Source organism: Schistocerca gregaria, chromosome 10 (genome assembly GCF_023897955.1).
Source record: "Schistocerca gregaria isolate iqSchGreg1 chromosome 10, iqSchGreg1.2, whole genome shotgun sequence".
NCBI lineage: Eukaryota > Metazoa > Arthropoda > Insecta > Orthoptera > Acrididae > Schistocerca > Schistocerca gregaria.
The window spans coordinates 127,909,242-127,929,315 of NC_064929.1; the positions used below are offsets into that span (position 1 = coordinate 127,909,242).

A 20,074-nucleotide genomic window follows, 5' to 3' on the forward strand; every position below is an offset into this window, starting at 1 on the left:
GTGTGGGTAGGGTCTCCCATTGGGTAGACCGTTCACCAAGTGTAATTCTTTCGATTCGACGCCACTTCGGTGACTTGCGCGTCGATGAGGATGAAATGATGATGATTAGGACACCACAACACCCAGTTCATAAGCGGAGAAAAACTCCCACCCAGCCGGGGATCGAAGCAAGGCCCTTAGGATTGACGTTTTGTCGCGCTGACACCTTTCACTCAGTCTTTTTATTACAGAGGCCAACCAGCTCTCTGAGTTACCATGCCGGTGTCACTCAGGTACCAGGGGCGGACAGCTAGACTATGATTGAAAGGAACAGCTCGTTGTTTTTGTTATTGTGGTCTTCAGTCCTGAGGCTGGTTTGATGCAGCTCTCCATGCTACTCTATCCTGTGCAAACTTCTTCATCTCGCAGTACCTACTGCAGCCTACATCCTTCTGAATTTGCTTAGTGTATTCATCTCTTGGTCTCCCTCTACGATTTTTACCCTCCACGCTGCCCTCCAATGCTAAATTAGTGATCCCCTGATGCCTCAGAACATGTCCTACCAACCGGTCCCTTCTTCTTGTCAAGTTGTGCTGCAAACTCCTCCCCAATCCTGTTCAGTACCTCCTCATTAATTATGTGATCTACCCATCTAATCTTCAGCATTCTTCTGTAGCACCACATTTCGAAAGCTTCTATTCTCTTCTTGTCCAAACTAGTTAGCGTCCATGTTTCACTTCCATACATGGCTACACTCCATACAAATAATTTCATAAATGACTTCCTGACACTTAAATCTATACTCGATGTTAACAAATTTCTTTTCTTCAGAAACACTTTCCTTGCCATTGCCAGTCTACATTTTATATCCTCTCTTCTTCGACCATCATCAGTTATTTTGATCCCCAAATAGCAAAACTCCTTTACTACTTTAAGTGTCTCATTTCCTAATCTTATTGCCTCAGCATCGCCCGTCTTAATTCTACTACATTCCATTATCCTCGTTTTGCTTTTGTTGATGTTCATCTTATATCCAGCTTTCAAGACTCTGTCCATTCCGTTCAACTGCTCTTCCAAGTCCTTTGCTGTCTCTGACAGAATTACAAAGTCATCGGCGAACTTCAAAGTTTTTATTTCTTCCCCATGGATTTTAATACCTACTCAGAATTTTCTTTTGTTTCCTTTACTGCTTGCTCAATATACAGATTGAATAACTTTGGGGAGAGTCTACAACCCTGTGTCTCCCTTCCCAACCACTGCTACCCCTTCATGTCCCTCGACTCTTATAACTGCCATCTGGTTTCTGTACAAATTGTAAATAGCCTTTCCCTCCCTGTATTTTATAGCCGCCACGTTTAGAATTTGAAAAAACAGTGTTCCAGTCAACATTGTCAAGAGCTTTCTCTAAGTCTACAAATGCTAGAAACGTAGGTTTGCCTTTCCTTAATCTGTCTTCTAAGATAAGTCGTAGGGTCAGTATTCCCTCACGTGTTCCAACATTTCTACGGAATCCAAACTGATCTTCCCCGAGGTCGGCTTCTACCAGTTTTTCCACTCGTCTGTAAAGAATTCGCGTTGGTATTTTGCAGCCGTGACTTATTAAACTGATAGTTAGATAATTTTCACCTCTGTCAACACCTGCTTTGCCCTCGATGGCGCTCTAAGTTTATTATCTGAAATAAAAAATTGTCTACTAAGCTGTTTAATTTCCCTCTTAAAATCAAATCAAAACTAAAATCACTCAGTAATAAGTAATCTTTATCATTAGAGGCTAGAGATGGTAAGTACACAAGGAATCGAACAATACTAGATGTTAATAGCGCCGGAACGAGGACGAAGATCGCAAGAGAAGAGAAGGCAGTGAAACGACGTTCACCAATGCTGCGCTGATCACGATCGCACCACGACACATATAAATGACTTAGTTGATGCAGGAAGATCTGCAGCAGATAGGCACTTGGTGCAGGGAGTGGCAACTGACCTTTAACATAGACAAATGTAACGTATTTCGAATACATAGAAAGAAGGACGCTTTGTTGTATGATTATATGGTAGCGCAACAAACACTGGTAGCGGTTGCTACTGTAAAATATCTGGTTGTATTCGTGCGGAACGATTTGAAGTGGAATGATAATATAAAATTAATTGTTGGTAAGGCGGGTGCCAGGTTGAGATCCGTTGTGAGAGTCCTTAGAAAATGTAGTCCATCAACAAAGGAGGTGGCTTACAAAACACTATATACTTGAGTATTGTTCATCAGTGTGAGATCCGTACCAGGTCGGGTTGACGGAGGAGATAGAGAAGATACAAAGAAGAGCGCCGCGTTTCGTCGCGGGGTTATTTGGTAAGCGTGATAACGTTACGGAGATGTTTAGCAAACTCGAGTCGCAGACTCTGCAAGAGAGGCGCTCTACATCGCGGTGTAGCTTGCTGTCGAGAGGGTGCGTTTCTGTATGAGGTATCGAATATATTCCTTACCCCTACTTATACCTCCCGAGGAGATCACGAATGTAAAATTAGAGATTCGCGCGCGCACGGAGGCTTTCCGGCAGTCGTTCTTCCCGCGAACCATACGTGACTGGAACAGGAAATGGAGGTAATGACAGTGGCACGAAAAGTGCCCTCTGCCACACACCGTTGGGTGGCCTGCGGAGTATAAATGTAGATGTAAATGTAGATGTAGACAGGATCGGCCTCTAGAAGAGGAGAATATAAGCGCCGCTTCTGCCAGCATCGGCCGCTCAGTATCGGCTCAGATGCCCACCCCAAATCCTGTATCATGTCAGTGACACTCTCTCCCATGTTTCTCAATAATACAAAACGTGCTGCTCTTCTTTGAATTTTCTCGATGCACTCACTTTATCCTATCTGGTAAGAATCCCAGATCGCGCTGCAGTACTCCAAAAGACAACGGACAAGCGTAGTGTAGGCAGTCGCTTTGATAGATCTGTTACATTTTATGAGTGTTCTGCCAATAAAACGAGGTCTTCAGTTTATTTTCCGCACAACATTTCCCATGTATTCTTTCCAGTTTAAGTTGCTCGTAATCTGAATTCCTAGGTATTTAGTTGAATTTACAGCCTTTAGATTTAACTGATTTATCTTGTAATGTAAGTGTAACAGATTCCTTTTAGTACTCATGTGGATAACCTCACACTTAGGGTCAATTGCCTATTTTCGCACCATACAGATATATTTTCTAAATCGGTATTCTATTTGGTTTGCTCTTCTGATGCGTTTACTAGACGATAAACGACAGAATCATCTCTAAACAACCTAATTCGGCTTCTCAGAGTGTCTCCTAAATCTTTGTATAGATAAGGAACAGCACAGGGCCTATAACTGCTTTGGCGAACGTTAGAAATCACTTCTGTTTAGGTTTATGGCTTTTCGTCAATTACTACGAACTGTGAACTCTCAACGCTTCAGAACGCCATAATACGTATGGGAATTGGATGTACGTCCTGTACTGGGGTATCCCTAGGAATCGTGTCATTAGGCAGATTTCAGCTCCTCGTTGTTAGTTCGCTCATCTTGAAGGCATGGAACTCGAAACGTTTTTTTAAAAATAATTTTGTACGCAATACAATTAGAAAGCTTACAATGCACAGCATTTTTCGATTTTTATTTGGACACTGTGCGGTAAGAGTATGAAGTGGTTTTCTGAACTTCCAGTTCTTGGAGGGCAACATACAATTGACATGCAATAAACAAGTGATATCGTAAATCAATTCCAACGTATCTGAATGTCTGACCTTGAGCCTTGTTTTGTGTTATTGCAAACTGAACCTTGGTTGGCAATTGAAGGCGCTTAAAATGAATGGGTAAATAGACTGGCATCATTGATACACGGCGTATGTGAGAGACCTCCTCTCCAGCTGCTGTAACTGTGAGAATAATAGCTTCAATGACAATATTTCGCATAGTTTTAATCTGCATAGTTTCAAACGAGTCAGATTACGTGATAATATTCTAATTATAAGCCGATAAGCCTGAAATACAACTTCCCCAATACCGAGGGGTCCAAAAAAATGTATCCACTGTTTAAAAGTCCATAACTTGCAAACTAAATGACGGAGTTGTCTCATTTTTGGTGAAAGTGTAGCTTAAAGTCCAACTTAAAGATATCACTGCAGGTGTTCCAAATGGTCACCATTAACATCCACACACAGACGATGCCGCCGAACTGCAGCACGAACTACTGACTGCAATGTGTTCAGTTGGATATTTGCACAAGAATGTACGATGGATTCTCGAAGTTCATCCAATGTGCGTGGCTTTTGTCGATAAACGACGTCCTTTAGTGTTACCCACACGTAAAAGTCCAGAGGAGTTAGGTCTGGGGAACGTGGTCGATACACCATAACACCTCTACGGCCTATCCATCTTAGATTTTCTTCGAGATACGCCCTAACACGATTTTGATAGTGGGATGGGGCTCTATCTTGTTGAAAGTAAACTCTTCCGCCTCCGTACAAGTCTCGGATGGCAGGTAAAATGGATGTCTGAAGCTTCTGAAGGTACACCTCAAAGAAGAATGGCCCAATCAAGCTCCAGTAAGACAACCCACACCACACATTTACTCCTAGCAAACTCACGTCTTTGTCTACATGGACGTTCGGATTTTCGGCGGCACAGTAGATGCAATTGTGGCGATTTACTGTACCATTGAGTTTGAACTGTGCCTCAACAGACCACAAAATCATCTCTGCAAGCTCTTCATCGTTGCGCACCATGTTAGTAAACCATTCGCAGTACTCCATTCTACGATCTGGGTCGTCCTCGTTCATTGCGTGTAGCAATCTAGGATGTAGCACTTCCACTTTGCTGTCTTCAAAATTCGCCGAACACTTGAGCGACTCACTCCAGTTTCACGGGCACACTGTGTCACAGACTTCCGTGGTGAGCGAGTGAATTGTAACAGACGACGGGGGTTAGCTGGACTTGTTTTACTGCTACAGGTCGTCCAGATCGTTGTTTGTGTACATCTTTAACACAGCCTTCGGCTTGAAATTTGTCTCGAATGCGACAAATCGTTAAACGTGTAGGTGGCTCTGTTTGATACTCATTTCCCCATTACCGTTGAACTTCATTAATGTTTTCGTACTTAAAATACCACTTCAAAACTGACTTTCTTTCATCGAATGTAAGCCTTGCACTAGCCATGTTTACTCGAGTAACTAGGAGCAACTATGAACAAAACACTATCTGGCGACTGTCATCTGACAAAACAAAACAACGCAATACAACGCTTGTGTGGCGATTGCCGGAACTACGAACTACTACACTACCAAAGATGAGACATCTCTGTCAGTTAGTTTGCCAGTTATGGACTTTTAAACAGTGGATACATTTTCTGTTAAAATTGACCGTGACAAAGAAAACAACATTGTCGTGTATACAATTTTTGTTTAGAATTATATCTACATCTACATCTACATACATACTCCACAAGCCACCTGACGGTGTGTGGCGGAGGGTACCTTGAGTACTGCTATCGCTTCTCCTTTCTATTCCAGTCTCGTATTGGAAAAGGATTGTCGGTATGCTTCTGTGTGGGCTCTAATCTCTCTGATTTTATCCTCATGGTCTCTTCGCGAGAGGTATACGTAGGGGGGAGCAATATACTGCTTCACTCTTCGGTGAAGGTTGTTGTTGTTGTTGTTGTGGTCTTCAGTCCTGAGACTGGTTTGATGCAGCTCTCCATGCTACTCTGTCCTGTGCAAGCTTCTTCGTCTTCCAGTACCTACTGCAACCTAAATCCTTCTGAATCTGCTTAGTGTATTCATCTCTTGGTCTCCCTCTACGATTTTTACCCTCCACGCTGCCCTCCAATACTAAATTGGTGATCCCTTGATGCCTCAGAACATGTCCTACCAACCGGTCCCTTCTTCTAGTCAAGTTGTGCCACAAACTTCTCTTCTCCCCAATTCTATTCAATACTTCATCATTAGTTATGTGATCTAACCATCTAATCTTCAGCATTCATCTGTAGCACCACATTTCGAAAGCTTCTATTCTCTTCTTGTCCGAACTAAGTATCATCCATTTTTCACTTCCATACATGGCTACACTCCATACAAATACTTTCAGAAATGACTTCCTGACACTTAAATCTATACTCGATGTTAACAAATTTCTCTTCTTCAGAAACACTTTCCTTGCCATTGCCAGTCTACATTTTATATCCTCTCTTCTTCGACCATCATCAGTTATTTTACTTCCTAAATACCAAAACTCCTTTACTACTTTAAGTGTCCCATTTCCTAATCTAATTCCCTCAGCATCACCCGATTTAATTTGACTACATTCCATTATCCTCGTTTTGCTTTTGTTGATGTTCATCTTATATCCTCCTTTCAAGACACTGTCCATTCCGTTCAACTGCTCTTCCAGGTTTTGCTGTCTCTGACAGAATTACAATGTCATCAGCGAACCTCAAAGTTTTTACTTGTTCTCCATGAATTTTAATACCTACTCCGAATTTTTCTTTTGTTTCCTTTACTGCTTGCTCAATATACAGATTGAATAACTTCGGGGAGAGGCTACAACCCTGTCTCACTCCTTTCCCAACCACTGCTTCCCTTTCATGCCCCTCGACTCTTATGACTGCCATCTGGTTTCTGTGCAAATTGTAAATAGCCTTTCGCTCCCTGTATTTTACCCCTGCCACCTTCAGAATTTGAAAGAGAGTATTCCAGTCAACATTGTCAAACGCTTTCTCCAAGTCTACAAATGCTAGAAACGTAGGTTTGCCTTTCCTTAATCTTTCTTCTAAGATAAGTCGTAAGGTCAGTATTGCCTCACGTGTTCCAGTGTTTCTACGGAATCCAAACTGATCCTCCCCGAGGTCCGCATCTACCAGTTTTTCCATTCGTCTGTAAAGAATTCGCGTTAGTATTTTGCAGCTGTGACTTATTAAACCGATAGTTCGGTAATTTTCACATCTGTCAGCACCTGCTTTCTTTGGCATTGGAATTATTATATTCCTCTTGAAGTCTGAGGGTATTTCGCCTGTTTCATACATCTTGCTCACCAGATGGTACAGTTTTGTCAGGACTGGCTCTCACAAGGCCGTCAGTAGTTCCAATGGAATGTTGTCTACTCCGGGGGCCTTGTTTCGACTCAGGTCTTTCAATGCTCTGTCAATCTCTTCACTGAAGGTACGTTCTCGAAACTTTAACAAAAGCCCGTACCGAGCTACTGAGCGTCTCTCCTGCAGTCTTCCACTGGAGTTTATCTATCATCTCCGTAACGCTTTCGCGAATACTGAATGATCCTGTAACGAAGCGCGTTGCTCTCCGTTGGATCTTATGGAGAAACAATGTGCCTAATGTTCTATATGCCGTCCTATCGTTCTTAACATCGACTGCGACAAAAAAAAAAAAAAAAACTAAACTACACATTTCACAGTCCACCACACTATTTTCTTTCTCGCTGGCGGTTTCAATAATAAATTTGTACATTGTTGATTAAGAAATCAGTAACCTCTGTTCATCTGAATGTTTGCTAAAGTATCGAGTAAAATCTGAAGTTAACCGGTCAAGGACGTTTCCCACTTACATAGTACCATTTATGTCGTATGTTTATATGCTATATATGTTAAAATATATAGTCTATGGCTGTCCGAATCTCTATTAGAGTACAGGATGTTTTAAAAAAAAATGTATTTCAAATGCATATACAGGGTGCTTCAAAAATGACCGGTATATTTGAAACGGCAATACAAACTAAACGAGCAGCGATAGAAATACACCGTTTGTTGCAATATGCTTGGGACAACAGTACATTTTCAGGCAGACAAACTTTCGAAATTACAGTAGTTACAATTGTCAACAACAGATGGCGCTGCGGTCTCGGAAAGTCTATAGTACGATATTTTCCACATATCCACCATGCGTTTCAATAATATGGCGTAGTCTCTGAATGAAATTACCCGAATCCTTTGACAAAATGTCTGGCGGAATGGCTTCACATGCAGATGAGATGTACTGCTTCAGCTGTTCAATTGTTTCTGGATTCTGGCGGTACACCTGGTCTTTCAAGTGTCCCCACAGAAAGAAGTCACAGGGGTATATGTCTGGCGAATAGGGAGGCCAGTCCACGCCGCCTCCTGTATGTTTCGGATAGCCCAAAGCAATCACACGATCATCGAAATATTCATTCAGGAAATTAAAGACGTGGGCGTGCGATGTGGCTGGGCACCATCTTGCATAAACCACGAGGTGTTCGCAGTGTCGTCTAAGGCAGTTTGTACCGCCACAAATTCACGAAGAATGTCCAGATAGCGTGATGCAGTAATCGTTTCGGATCTGAAAAATGGGCCAATGATTCCTTTGGAAGAAATGGCGGCCCAGACCAGTACTTTTTGTGGATGCACGGACGATGGGACTGCAACATGGGGTTTTCAGTTCCCCATATGCGCCAGTTCTGTTTATTGACGAAGCCGTCCAGGTAAAAATAAGCTTCGTCAGTAAACCAAATGCTGCCCACATGCATATCGCCGTCATCAATTCTGTGCACTGTATCGTTTGCGAATGTCTCTCGTGCAGCAATGGTAGTGGCGCTGAGGGGTCGCTGCGTTTGAATTTTGTACGGATAGAGGTGTAAACTCTGGCGCATGAGACGATACGTGGACGTTGGCGTCATTTGGACCGCAGCTGCAACACGGCGAACGGAAACCCGAGGCCGCTGTTGCATCACTTGCTGCACTAGCTGCGCGTTGCCCTCTGTGGTTGCCGTACGCGGTCGCCCTACCTTTCCAGCACGTTCATCCGTCACGTTCCCAGTCCGTTGAAATTTTTCAAACAGATCCTTTATTGTATCGCTTTTCGGTCCTTTGGTTACGTTAAACCTCCGTTGAAAACTTCGTCTTGTTGCAACAACACTGTGTTCTAGGCGGTGGAATTCCAACACCAGAAAATCCTCTGTTCTAAGGAATAAACCATGTTGTCCACAGCACACTTGCACGTTGTGAACAGCACACGCTTACAGCAGAAAGACGACGTACAGAATGGCGCACCCACAGACTGCGTTGTCTTCTATATCTTTCACATCACTTGCAGCGCCATCTGTTGTTGAAAATTGTAACTACTGTAATTTCGAAAGATTGTCCGCCTGAAAATGCACTGTTGTCCCAAGCATATTGCAACAAACGGTGTATTTCTATCGCTGCTCGTTTAGTTTTTATTGCCGTTTCAAATATGCCGGTCATTTTTGAAACACCCTGTATTTATTACACTTTAAGACCTAAGAATATTAAACTTTACACACATATTTACGAACCTCTCAAGTTCAGATTACAGATGTGCTGTGTGTCCTTCATCAGCGACACGAACAGTATCACATCAATACTCAAATTCCTCCCATACTCGGGTAAGTATTTCCTTCGTCACTGACGTTATGGCAGTACGGATCCGTTTCTTCAACTGATCCAGGTTCTGTGGGTGTGGTGGTACTTAAAGGAGTCAGAGGGTGTCAAATCCGGTGACAGTGGATCGCTGCTGAGACATGCCAAGTTGCCAGCTCCTTGATGACCAATCCAACGGTTCGGTAGAGTTTCAATCAGATATTCACATACTCGGCGACTCCAGTGATGGGGTGCTCCGTCTTGTTTAAAAATGAAGTTGTCTTCGTACAGCCTCGGAAACAACCAGTTTTGTAACATAGCGAGATACTGCCCACCGTCAACCGTGTTACCATCAAAGAAGTATGGGCCGTAAACAGATGATGGGGGTATCGCACAAAACACATTGAGTTTGGGCGAATCTCGCACATGTTCAATGGTTGCATGTGGGTTCTGTAGGCCCCAAATTAGAAAATTATGTTCGTTTACCTGACCACTAACATGGAAAGTCGCTGCGTTGTGCGAAAGTGTTATCATTGTCAATAGCATCAAGAATCTCGTTACAAAATGCCACGCGTTTGTTATCAGGAAGCAGAGCTTGTAGCTCGTACGGCTTCATAACCAACCGACGTCTCAAAACACGCCAAACTGTTGCAGGCAGCTGTGACTCCCGACTGGCACTACGAGTTGTTTTTGAAGATCTACGTTCGAAAGCAGTTTAAATTGGTACAACATTTTCTTCAGGAACACTAGGGTTCCCAGAACTCTTTCCTGTACATACACATCCTGTATCCAGACACCATCTGTGAATGTTCCACTTATTCGGAGGGTCAATTTGTTACCAGCCTGAAACGTCTTTGTACTGTAATCACGGAATTGCACTTCGCAAACTCGAGAACAAAAATGATTTCTACAGCGGAGTAGCCATTATTAACACATGACGGTTACCAAGCAAAACAGAAGACAACTGACATCTAGCGGCTATTAATAGAAATTAGACTACGTATTCGTTTCTCCAATAGCCGAGCCGAGACGCAGCGATCTAAAGTTTGGACAAAAAATACTTTGTAATACGTATATTCTTTTGTTACACCGTTCATTGTGTAAATATTTGAAGTAAATCGGCCAAGAATTTTTAGTTTTCTGAAAACAGTGTTTCCTCTTTATACTCGGTGATGTGTGATAATGTTACAAACTTTCAGGGATGAAGGTAAATGTATTAATTTGAGGTGAGGAACGCTGGTCCGGAAACGATCGATTCGAAAGTTATAAGCGAAAATCCTTTTGATACTTCTGACAGTGGACATTTTCTAGTGCAAGTAGGATTGTTGTAAGTTAACCAGACCCGAAAATGAACGATGATGTTTTTCAAATAACACATTTAAAACAACTTTCAAAAACACAATAAAACCAAAGTTATATTTAATTATGAAAACGTAATTAAGAAATTTTTACTTAGTTACATACTAAATTAAAAATAGCAATCATATTTATCAAAGGCAACAATTTACTATCATAGACTTTAACTTGATGTAGAATCGTAGTGACTGTACAGTACAATTTAGTCCGTTTTGGGAGCATGCAGAACTTTAAACACCTTCACTAATTTCTCGACTGTGTCCGTTCCTAAATTATTTCTTAATTTTAACCACACAAGCCCGTGGATGGAGAAGTATCTCTGAATGGATGCACCTTTTTTTTTGCCGTCTTCAGCACCATCATCTTCCACAATTTGTTGGGATGGAACTTTTGTTGCAATTGCATCAGAAAACACAATGGCAGGAAAATAATCGGAATCAGCAATCCTGAAAAATCTAACAGTTGCCGTCCACACTGGATGCCTCTCTTTGAGCAAGTTATCTACACTTTCTTTTTGTTCAGAAGTTCATCTTCCCCCTAAGAATCCTAGAACTAACGTATTAGCAAGTTAGTGAAAGGCTTCTAATGTCCTTCCGTTTTTTTATTACATCTTTATAGGGTTCTGTATCAGTGCTTTCCAAAAGATCGATCCACAGCTTGACAACTTGTGCAATATTTGTGCTGCCAATTAGAAGAAGTGCTCCACAAACCTCTATAACTTCTGACAGAAGATGAGTAGCATCTTGATAAACAGTAACATTGCCAAGACACTGCTAATGTTAGAAAGGACTTGTTCGGAGCACTCTGCAACAATTTCTACATACTTAGAATGATTAGCAATAAAGGTTCGTAGGCAGTCATGCAAGGAATTCCATCTAGTAGAGTTTGGGAGCAGCGGTGTAAGATTATTATTTTCCTTTAACCAACCGTGTCGTTTAGGCGGTTGCGGAAGCACTTACGAGCTTCACCTATATGCTAATTATAGTTCTATTGAATGATTATGGTGCGAATCTCAACGAGAGAAAACATATAATCAAGCTGCAGCCACTAGTACATAATCAGTTACCTTCGCCAAGTTTTTCTAATTTACTGAAATATGCCCGGTAAAATTCAGAATATTCAGAGGACTGCCTGCCACAATCTGTGAAAACCATCGAATTCTGTTTCGTATTGCAGTGTCCATTGTGTGTATTATGTGAAAAAAATTCGTTCATTTATGTGCACTGTATTAAAAACTTTATGTTTTAAGCTTTTATTTATATATAATCATTCTGATGATTTTGTGTCATAATAACGATTTACTTATTATTTTTAAGTTTCAAAATATACGTGTGAGGAAACAGTAAACAAAGAAAAAACCTTGAATTAAACACGTAAATTGACAATTTAAAACGTAAAACAAAAATAAGTATAACATGTAATTAAAATAATAAGGAATGTTTAGATATTTCATTTAGGTTTGTTGAAAATACTACAGCCCGTTGTGTACAGCTTATTTTCCTAAAATGGTGTTTCAGAAACCAGCGTCATTACACCTGGTTGACTGTGGTATGAAAGGTTCTTTAGTTTGTGTTGTAACGAAAGTTTTCATTTTTCAAAATGGTTCAAATGGCTCTGAGCACTATGGGACTTAACTTCTGAGGTCATCAGTCCTCTAGAAAGTAGAACTACTTAAACCTAACTAACCTAAGGGCATCACACACATCCATGCCCGAGGCAGGATTCGGACCTGCGACCATAGTGGTCGCGCGGTTCCAGACTGTAGCGCCTAGAACAGCTTGGCCACCCCGGGCGACTTTCATTTTTCAAAAGTAATTAATGATGGTGGGGTATTTTGCAAAATTTCACATTTTTGCAGAAGCTGGTTATACGGCTTTCAAGAACGTTAAGTGCATGTTAACTTTTATATGAAACACTTTTTTTTATACATCATGGTTTCGAAGATACTCCCTCAAGATTTAATATGCCAAATTACCTATTGGAGTGTCTTTTACCGCTTAAAACAGAAATTTGGCTAAAACCCAAAAATACGAAATGCGTTATTTTGATTCCTCTAAATAGCCAAGTATCATCAAGATCGTTTATTTACATCTGAGAACATTCCCTTGTTAGTGGAAACCGCATTTCCAGTATATTAATACGTTCCGAATATACTTTCGGGTGAACCTTTTTACACTAAATACGTTGTTCTGTTTCGCCACGGTCCACCCGGATAGGCCAGCGCTAAAGTGCTGTTTCCGGGAATCGAGTAGGCGTCCATGCCCCAGTCCAAATCCCCCCGCTGCCAGCCTCAAAGTGTTTTTAGGCGGTTTTCCACTTCCAACTAGATGAATATCTGGCTGGTTCCCACGTCCCACCTCAGACACACGAACATTTAGACATCAGTCTCCCACATGAACATGAGATTTTCTCCAGACACAGACAGACGGGATACGCGAATTCCGTCCGAGGGGGTTAGAGCATCCCGTTGCATATTTTCACTAACATTGCGAAAATCCATGTAACAATATCGGCACCGCTGTCGAAAGGCACAAGGGAAACAAGAAGAATTCTTTTTGACCTTAGTCGACATTACACTATCGCAGTTCTTGAAGATACAACTAGGAGTGCGTCTGACGCCAAGCCACGTTTATAGTACGAGAACAAAAGAAAATCTAAAAAGGAACGTTGCCCTTTGAACTTAATTCACGAACTGAATTAACTGCTTTAATACAAACGAGAGATTAGCTGGCAACTGTATCTAGTAGATTACGTGAACATGTATAACATTTTCAGTCTGAGGATAAATTTACGAATGGATGACCTAATGGTCATATAATGAAGGTCAAATGTTATCTTGCTATATTTGTCAAACCTTTTAATTTTTAGTGGATAAAACGTATGTATGCTAGAAGCCAATAATAAAATAATAATAAAAAAAATCCTTGCCGAAATGAACTCTGGTACCCATAATGTTAGTAATATCTTTATTTGCGAAACACTTTTTGCTCGTTGACTACTCGAATCTTACTGACTTTTGCTGAGCTAATCTCACTTAATTTCTATTTCATTCCTTTCTATTAGAAGCAGAAGAAAACTTACCGTCGTCTATGTCGCCGTTTTCGACATCCAGGTCTTCCCCGTTAAGATCTGTAACAACAGGAAAATTGCCATCAGTTGAAATGCTGAGTAAAAGACAGCTCGTAGAGATGCAGCCATAATTGCTGACGTTAGTGATATAGCTCCTTGATCTCTGCAACAACTGCACAATTTTTGTTTCAGTTATTATTGGTTTCGCGCAAAGCTCATTTCATCAGCCATTGTTAGGTGACATAATTAGAGAAGCAGGACATTTATCAGACTACACTACAAAATTAAAATATTAAATGTTGTATAAAACCAAATTACAGTGTTGGCCAGTACAAATGAAACACTAGCAAGTAGAACAGAAAACAAAATTTTATTCAATGTGCGTGTGACGGCAAACAGATCAGGCGGTCCCAGTTGTGCTTTGCCTGTCTAACGAACTTCAGGGAGAACATGAATTTGATTTTCAATGTTTTACGTAATTACAAACGGCTTTGCGACTTAAAATGCTGACGTAACGTTCTCGTTAAGATGCGTAATCTTACGCTAAAGCTCGAACACAATTAGTCAAGTAGTACAGTTACAAATCTGGTGTGGGTCTTGAGGGCAGCGTAAGTCACAGCGCACAAATTACTCAGATTACAATCATCTAGAATTTCAGAATGAGGACACTTATCAATTCACAATCATCTTTACATAATTTCAGACCTTTTCCAAACTTTATTCGCTTACAGCTGTACAAACATTGAAGGGAAAACAGTTTATCACTTACTAAATGTTTGAACCCTTTTTTATACACTATACGATACAATTAAACGATCACTTTTTCGAAACACGTAATTGTCTCCCATTGCAACGCATAACCTTGAAATTTGACCGAAAGGTTTGAGTAAGGTGGGTAGGACGTCAAACGGGCCGACTTGAAGCGGGAGAGGCACCACAGCAAATTTTAATTTCCACTGTCTATACTTTTACAAATAAAGTCATAAAACTTTAACACATTACCAGGAAGGATTCAGCAAGTCCTTTACCTGACTCACTCTGTATACATTGCTGTACCACCCCGCGCAGGCGAGCAAAAAATACGTGTCCTGCCGAGCACTAGTTGCTTGGGGTTGTTGAAATAATGTATGGCGTAGAGCATGGGCGTCCACAGAAGTTTCTCCAGGAGTGAGCAAAATTGAAAATTGCCCCTTTTTACATCACCGATTCGGTGAGTTACACAATGTGTTGAGCCTAAGGAACTAAATTTGAGCTGAAGTACACAAACCTTATTGTAGGTCAAACGATTCGTAGTTGTCAAATTACACTGTTGTTGTTGTCGTCTTCAGTCCTGAGACTGGTTTGATGCAGCTCTCCATGCTACTCTATCCTGTGCAAGCTTCTTCATCTCCCAGTACCTACTGCAGCCTACATCCTTCTGAATCTGCATAGTGTATTCTTCTCTTGGTCTCCCTCTACGATTTTTACCCTCCACGCTGCCCTCCAATGCTAAATTGGCAATCCCTTGATGTCTCAGAACATGTCCTACCAACCGATCCCTTCTTCTGGTCAAGTTGTGCCACAAACTTCTCTTCTCCCCAATCCGATTCAATACTTACTCATTAGTTATGTGATCTACCCATTTAATCTTCAGCATTTCGAAAGCTTCTTTTCTCTTCTTGTCCAAACTACACTCCTGGAAATGGAAAAAAGAACACATTGACACCGGTGTGTCAGACCCACCATACTTGCTCCAGACACTGCGAGAGGGCTGTACAAGCAATGATCACACGCACGGCACAGCGGACACACCAGGAACCGCGGTGTTGGCCGTCGAATGGCGCTAGCTGCGCAGCATTTGTGCACCGCCGCCGTCAGTGTCAGCCAGTTTGCCGTGGCATACGGAGCTCCATCGCAGTCTTTAACACTGGTAGCATGCCGCGACACCGTGGACGTGAACCGTATGTGCAGTTGACGGACTTTGAGCGAGGGCGTATAGTGGGCATGCGGGAGGCCGGGTGGACAACCGCCGAATTGCTCAACACGTGGGGCGTGAGGTCTCCACAATGCATCGATGTTGTCGCCAGTGGTCGGCGGAAGGTGCACGTGCCCGTCGACCTGGGACCGGACCGCAGCGACGCACGGATGCACGCCAAGACCGTAGGATCCTATGCAGTGCCGTAGGGGACCGCACCGCCACTTCCCAGCAAATTAGGGACACTGTTGATCCTGGGGTATCGGCGAGGACCATTCGCAACCGTCTCCATGAAGCTGGGCTACGGTCCCGCACACCGTTAGGCCGTCTTCCGCTCACGCCCCAACATCGTGCAGCCCGCCTCCAGTAGTGTCGCGACAGGCGTGAATAGAGGGACGAATGGAGACGTGTCGTCTTCAGCGATGAGAGTCGCTTCTGCCTTGGTGCCAATGATGGTCTTATGCGTGTTTGGCGCCGTGCAGGTGAGCGCCACAATCAGGACTGCATACGACCGAGGCACACAAGGCCAACACCCGGCATCATGGTGTGGGGAGCGATCTCCTACACTGGCCGTACACCTCTGGTGATCGTCGAGGGCACACTGAATAGTGCACGGTACATCCAAACCGTCATCGAACCCATCGTTCTACCATTCCTAAACCGGCAAGGGAACTTGCTGTTCCAACAGGACAATGCACGTCCGCATGTATCCCGTGCCACCCAACGTGCTCTAGAAGGTGTAAGTCAACTATCCTGGCCAGCAAGATCTCCGGATCTGTCCCCCATTGAGCATGTTTGGGACTGGATGAAGCGTCGTCTCACGCGGTCTGCACGTCCAGCACGAACGGTGATCCAACTGAGGCGCCAGGTGGAAATGGCATGGCAAGCCGTTCCACAGGACTACATCCAGCATCTCTACGATCGTCTCCATGGGAGAATAGCAGCCTGCATTGCTGCGAAAGGTGGATATACACTGTACTAGTGCCGACATGGTGCATGCTCTGTTGCCTGTGTCTATGTGCCTGTGGTTCTGTTAGTATGTATGTATCTGACCCCAGGAATGTGTCAATAAAGTTTCTCCTTCCTGGGACAATGAATTCACGGTGTTCTTATTTCAATTTCCAGGTGTGTATTTATCGTCCATGTTTCACTTCCATACATGGCTACACTCCATACAAATACTTTCAGAAATGACTTCCTGACACTTGAATCTATACTCGATGTTAACAAATTTCTCTTCTTCAGAAACGCTTTCCTTGCCATTGCCAGTCTACATCTTTTATACTCTCTACTTCGACTATCATCAGTTATTTTGCTCCCCAAATAGCAAAACTCCTTTACTACTTTAAGTGTCTCATTTCCTAATCTAATTCCTTTAGCATCATCCTACTTAATTCAGCTACATTCCATTATCCTCATTTCTTTTGTTGATGTTCATTTTATATCCTCCTTTCAAGACACTGTCCATTCCGTTCAACTGCTCTTCCAAGTCCTTTGCTGACTCTGACAGAATTACAAAGTCATCGGCGAACCTCAAAGTTTTTATTTCTTCTCCATGGATTTTAATACCTACTCCAAATTTTTCTTTTGTTTCCTTTACTGCTTGCTCAATATACAGATTGAATAACATCGGGGATAAGCTACAGCACTGTCTCACTTCCTTCCCAACCACTGCTTCCCTTTCATGTCCCTCGACTCTTATAACTGCCATCTGGTTTCTGTAAAAATTGTAAATAGCCTTTCGCTCTCTGTATTTTACCCTCGCCACCTTCAGAATTTGAAAGAGAGTATTCCAGTCAACATTGTCAAAAGCTTTCTCTAAGCCTACAAATGCTAGAAACGTAGGTTTTCCCTCCCTTAATCTAGCTTTTAATATAAGTCGTAGGGTCAGTATTGCCTCACGTGTTCCAACATTTCTACGGAATCCAAGTTGATTTTCCCAGAGGTCGGCTTCTGCTAGTTTTTCCATTGGTCTGTAAAGAATTCGCGTTAGTATTTTGCAGCTGTGACTTATTAAACTGATTGTTCGGTAATTTTCACATCTGTCAACACCTGCTTTCTTTGGGATTGGAATTTATATATTCCTCTTGAAGTCTGAGGGTATTTCGCCTGTCTCATACATCTTGCTCACCAGATGGTAGAGTTTTGTCAGGACTGGCTATCCCAAGGCCGTCAATAGTTCCAACGGAATGTTGTCTACTCCGGGGGCCTTGTTTCGACTCAGGTCTTTCAGTGCTCTTTCAAACTCTACACGCAGTATCGTATCTCCCATTTCATCTTCATCTACATCCTCTTCCAATTCCATAATATTGTCCTCAAGTACATCGCTCTTGTATAGACACTCTATATACTCCTTCCACCTTTCTGCTTTCTCTTCTTTGCTTAGAGCTGGGTTTCCATCTGAGCTCTTGATGTTCATACAAGTGGTTCTCTTATCTCCAAAGGTCTCTTTAATTTTCCTGAAGGCAGTATCTATCTTACCCCTAGTGAGATAAGCCTCTGCATCCTTACATTTGTCCTCTAGCCATCCCTGCTTAGCCATTTTGCACTTCCTGTGGAACTCATTTTTGCGACGTCTGTATTCTTTTTTGCCTGCTTCATTTACTGCATTTTTATATTTTCTCCTTTCATCAATTAAATTCAATATTTGTTTTGTTACCCAAGGATTTCTAGCAGCCCTCGTCTTTTTACCTACTTTATCCTCTGCTGCTTTCACTACTTCATCCCTCAAAGCTACCCATTCTTCTTCTACTGTATTTCTTTCCCTCATTCCTGTCAATTGCTCCCTTATGCTCTCCTTGAAACTCTGTACAACCTCTTGGCCATTAAAATTGCTACACCAAGAAGAAATGCAGATGATAAACGGGTATTCATTGGACATATATAACATACTAGAAGTGACATGTGATTACATTTTCACGCAATTTGAGTGCATAGATCCTGAGAAATCATTACCCAGAACAACCACCTCTGGCCGTAATAACGGCCTCGATATCCCTGGGCATTGAATCAAACAGAGCTTGGATGGCGTGTACAGCCCATGCAGCTTCAACACGATACCACAGTTCATCAAGAGTAGTGACTGGCGTATTGTGACGAGCCAGTTGGTCAGCCACCATTGACCAGACGTTTTCAATTGGTGAGAGATCTGGAGAGTGTGCTGGCCAAGGCAGCAGTCAAACATTTCCTGTATCTAGAAAGGTCCGTACAGGACCTGCAACATGCGGTCGTGCAGTATCCTGCTGAAATGTAGGGTTTCTCAGGGATCGAATGAAGGGTAGAGCCACGGGTCGTAACACATCTGAAATGTAATATCCACTGTTCAAAGTGCGAACAAGACGTGACCGAGACGTGTAACCAATGGCATCCAATACCATCACGCCGGGTGATACGCCAGTATGGGGATGACGAATACACGCCTCCAATGTGCATTCACTGCGATGTCGCCAAACACGGATGAGACCATCACGATGCTGTAAACAGAACCTGGATTCATTCGAAAAAATGACGTTTTGCCATCTTGCACCCACGTTGGTCGTTGAGTACACCACCGCAGACGCTCCTGTCTGTGAAGCGTCAAGGGTAACCGCAGCTGTGGTCTCCGAGCTGATAGTCCATGCTGCTGCAAACGTCGTCGAACTGTTCGTTCAGATGGTTGTTGTCTTGCAAACCTCCCCATCTGCTGACTCAGGGATCGAGACGTGGCTGCACGATCCGTTACAGCCATGCGGATAAGATGCCTGTCATGTCGACTGCTAGTGATACGAGGCCGTTGGGATCCAGCACGGCGTTCCGTATTACCCTCCTGAACCCACCGATTCCATATTCTGCTAACAGTCATTGACTCTTGACCAACGCGAGCAGCAATGTCGCGATACGATAAACCGCAATCGCGACTGGCTACAATCCTTACACGAGGCATCACAACAACGTTCCACCAGGCAACGCCGGTCAACTGCTGTTTGTGTATGAGAAATCGGTTGGAAACGTTCCTCATGTCAGCACGTTGTAGGTGTCGCCACCGGCGCCAGCCTTGTGTTAATGCTCTGAAAAGCTAATCATTTGCATATGACTGCATCTTCATCGTGTCGGTTAAATTTCGCGTCTGTAGGACGTCATCTTCGTGGTGTAGCAATTTTAATGGCCAGTAGTGTAATACTGTTAAGGTAGATTAATTTGATATCTTAACTTTAAGCGTATTCAGCTGTGTACGAAAAGTATATCTTTGATGGAAGTAATATGAATATGCACGCCATCTTTTTGTTTCAGCGATATGAAATTTTATCCTCATGTGATAAAATCCAGTGTACGCAACGAGTTATGAAATAAAGCTTGAAAACGCTTAACAATAAGTATTTATAGCCCCG

General features: G+C 42.6%; 1 protein-coding gene across 2 annotated transcripts in view; it reads right to left on the reverse strand.

The window, feature by feature from the left end:
- Positions 1–20,074, reverse strand: part of LOC126293286 (collagen alpha-1(I) chain-like) — a 246,853-nt gene that overhangs the window by 188,642 nt on the left and 38,137 nt on the right. For both annotated transcript variants that reach the window (XM_049986407.1, XM_049986406.1), the window contains exon 2: positions 13,766–13,813. In XM_049986407.1, the coding sequence (XP_049842364.1) occupies positions 13,766–13,813 (48 nt within the window). The remainder of the gene's footprint in view (positions 1–13,765; positions 13,814–20,074) is intronic.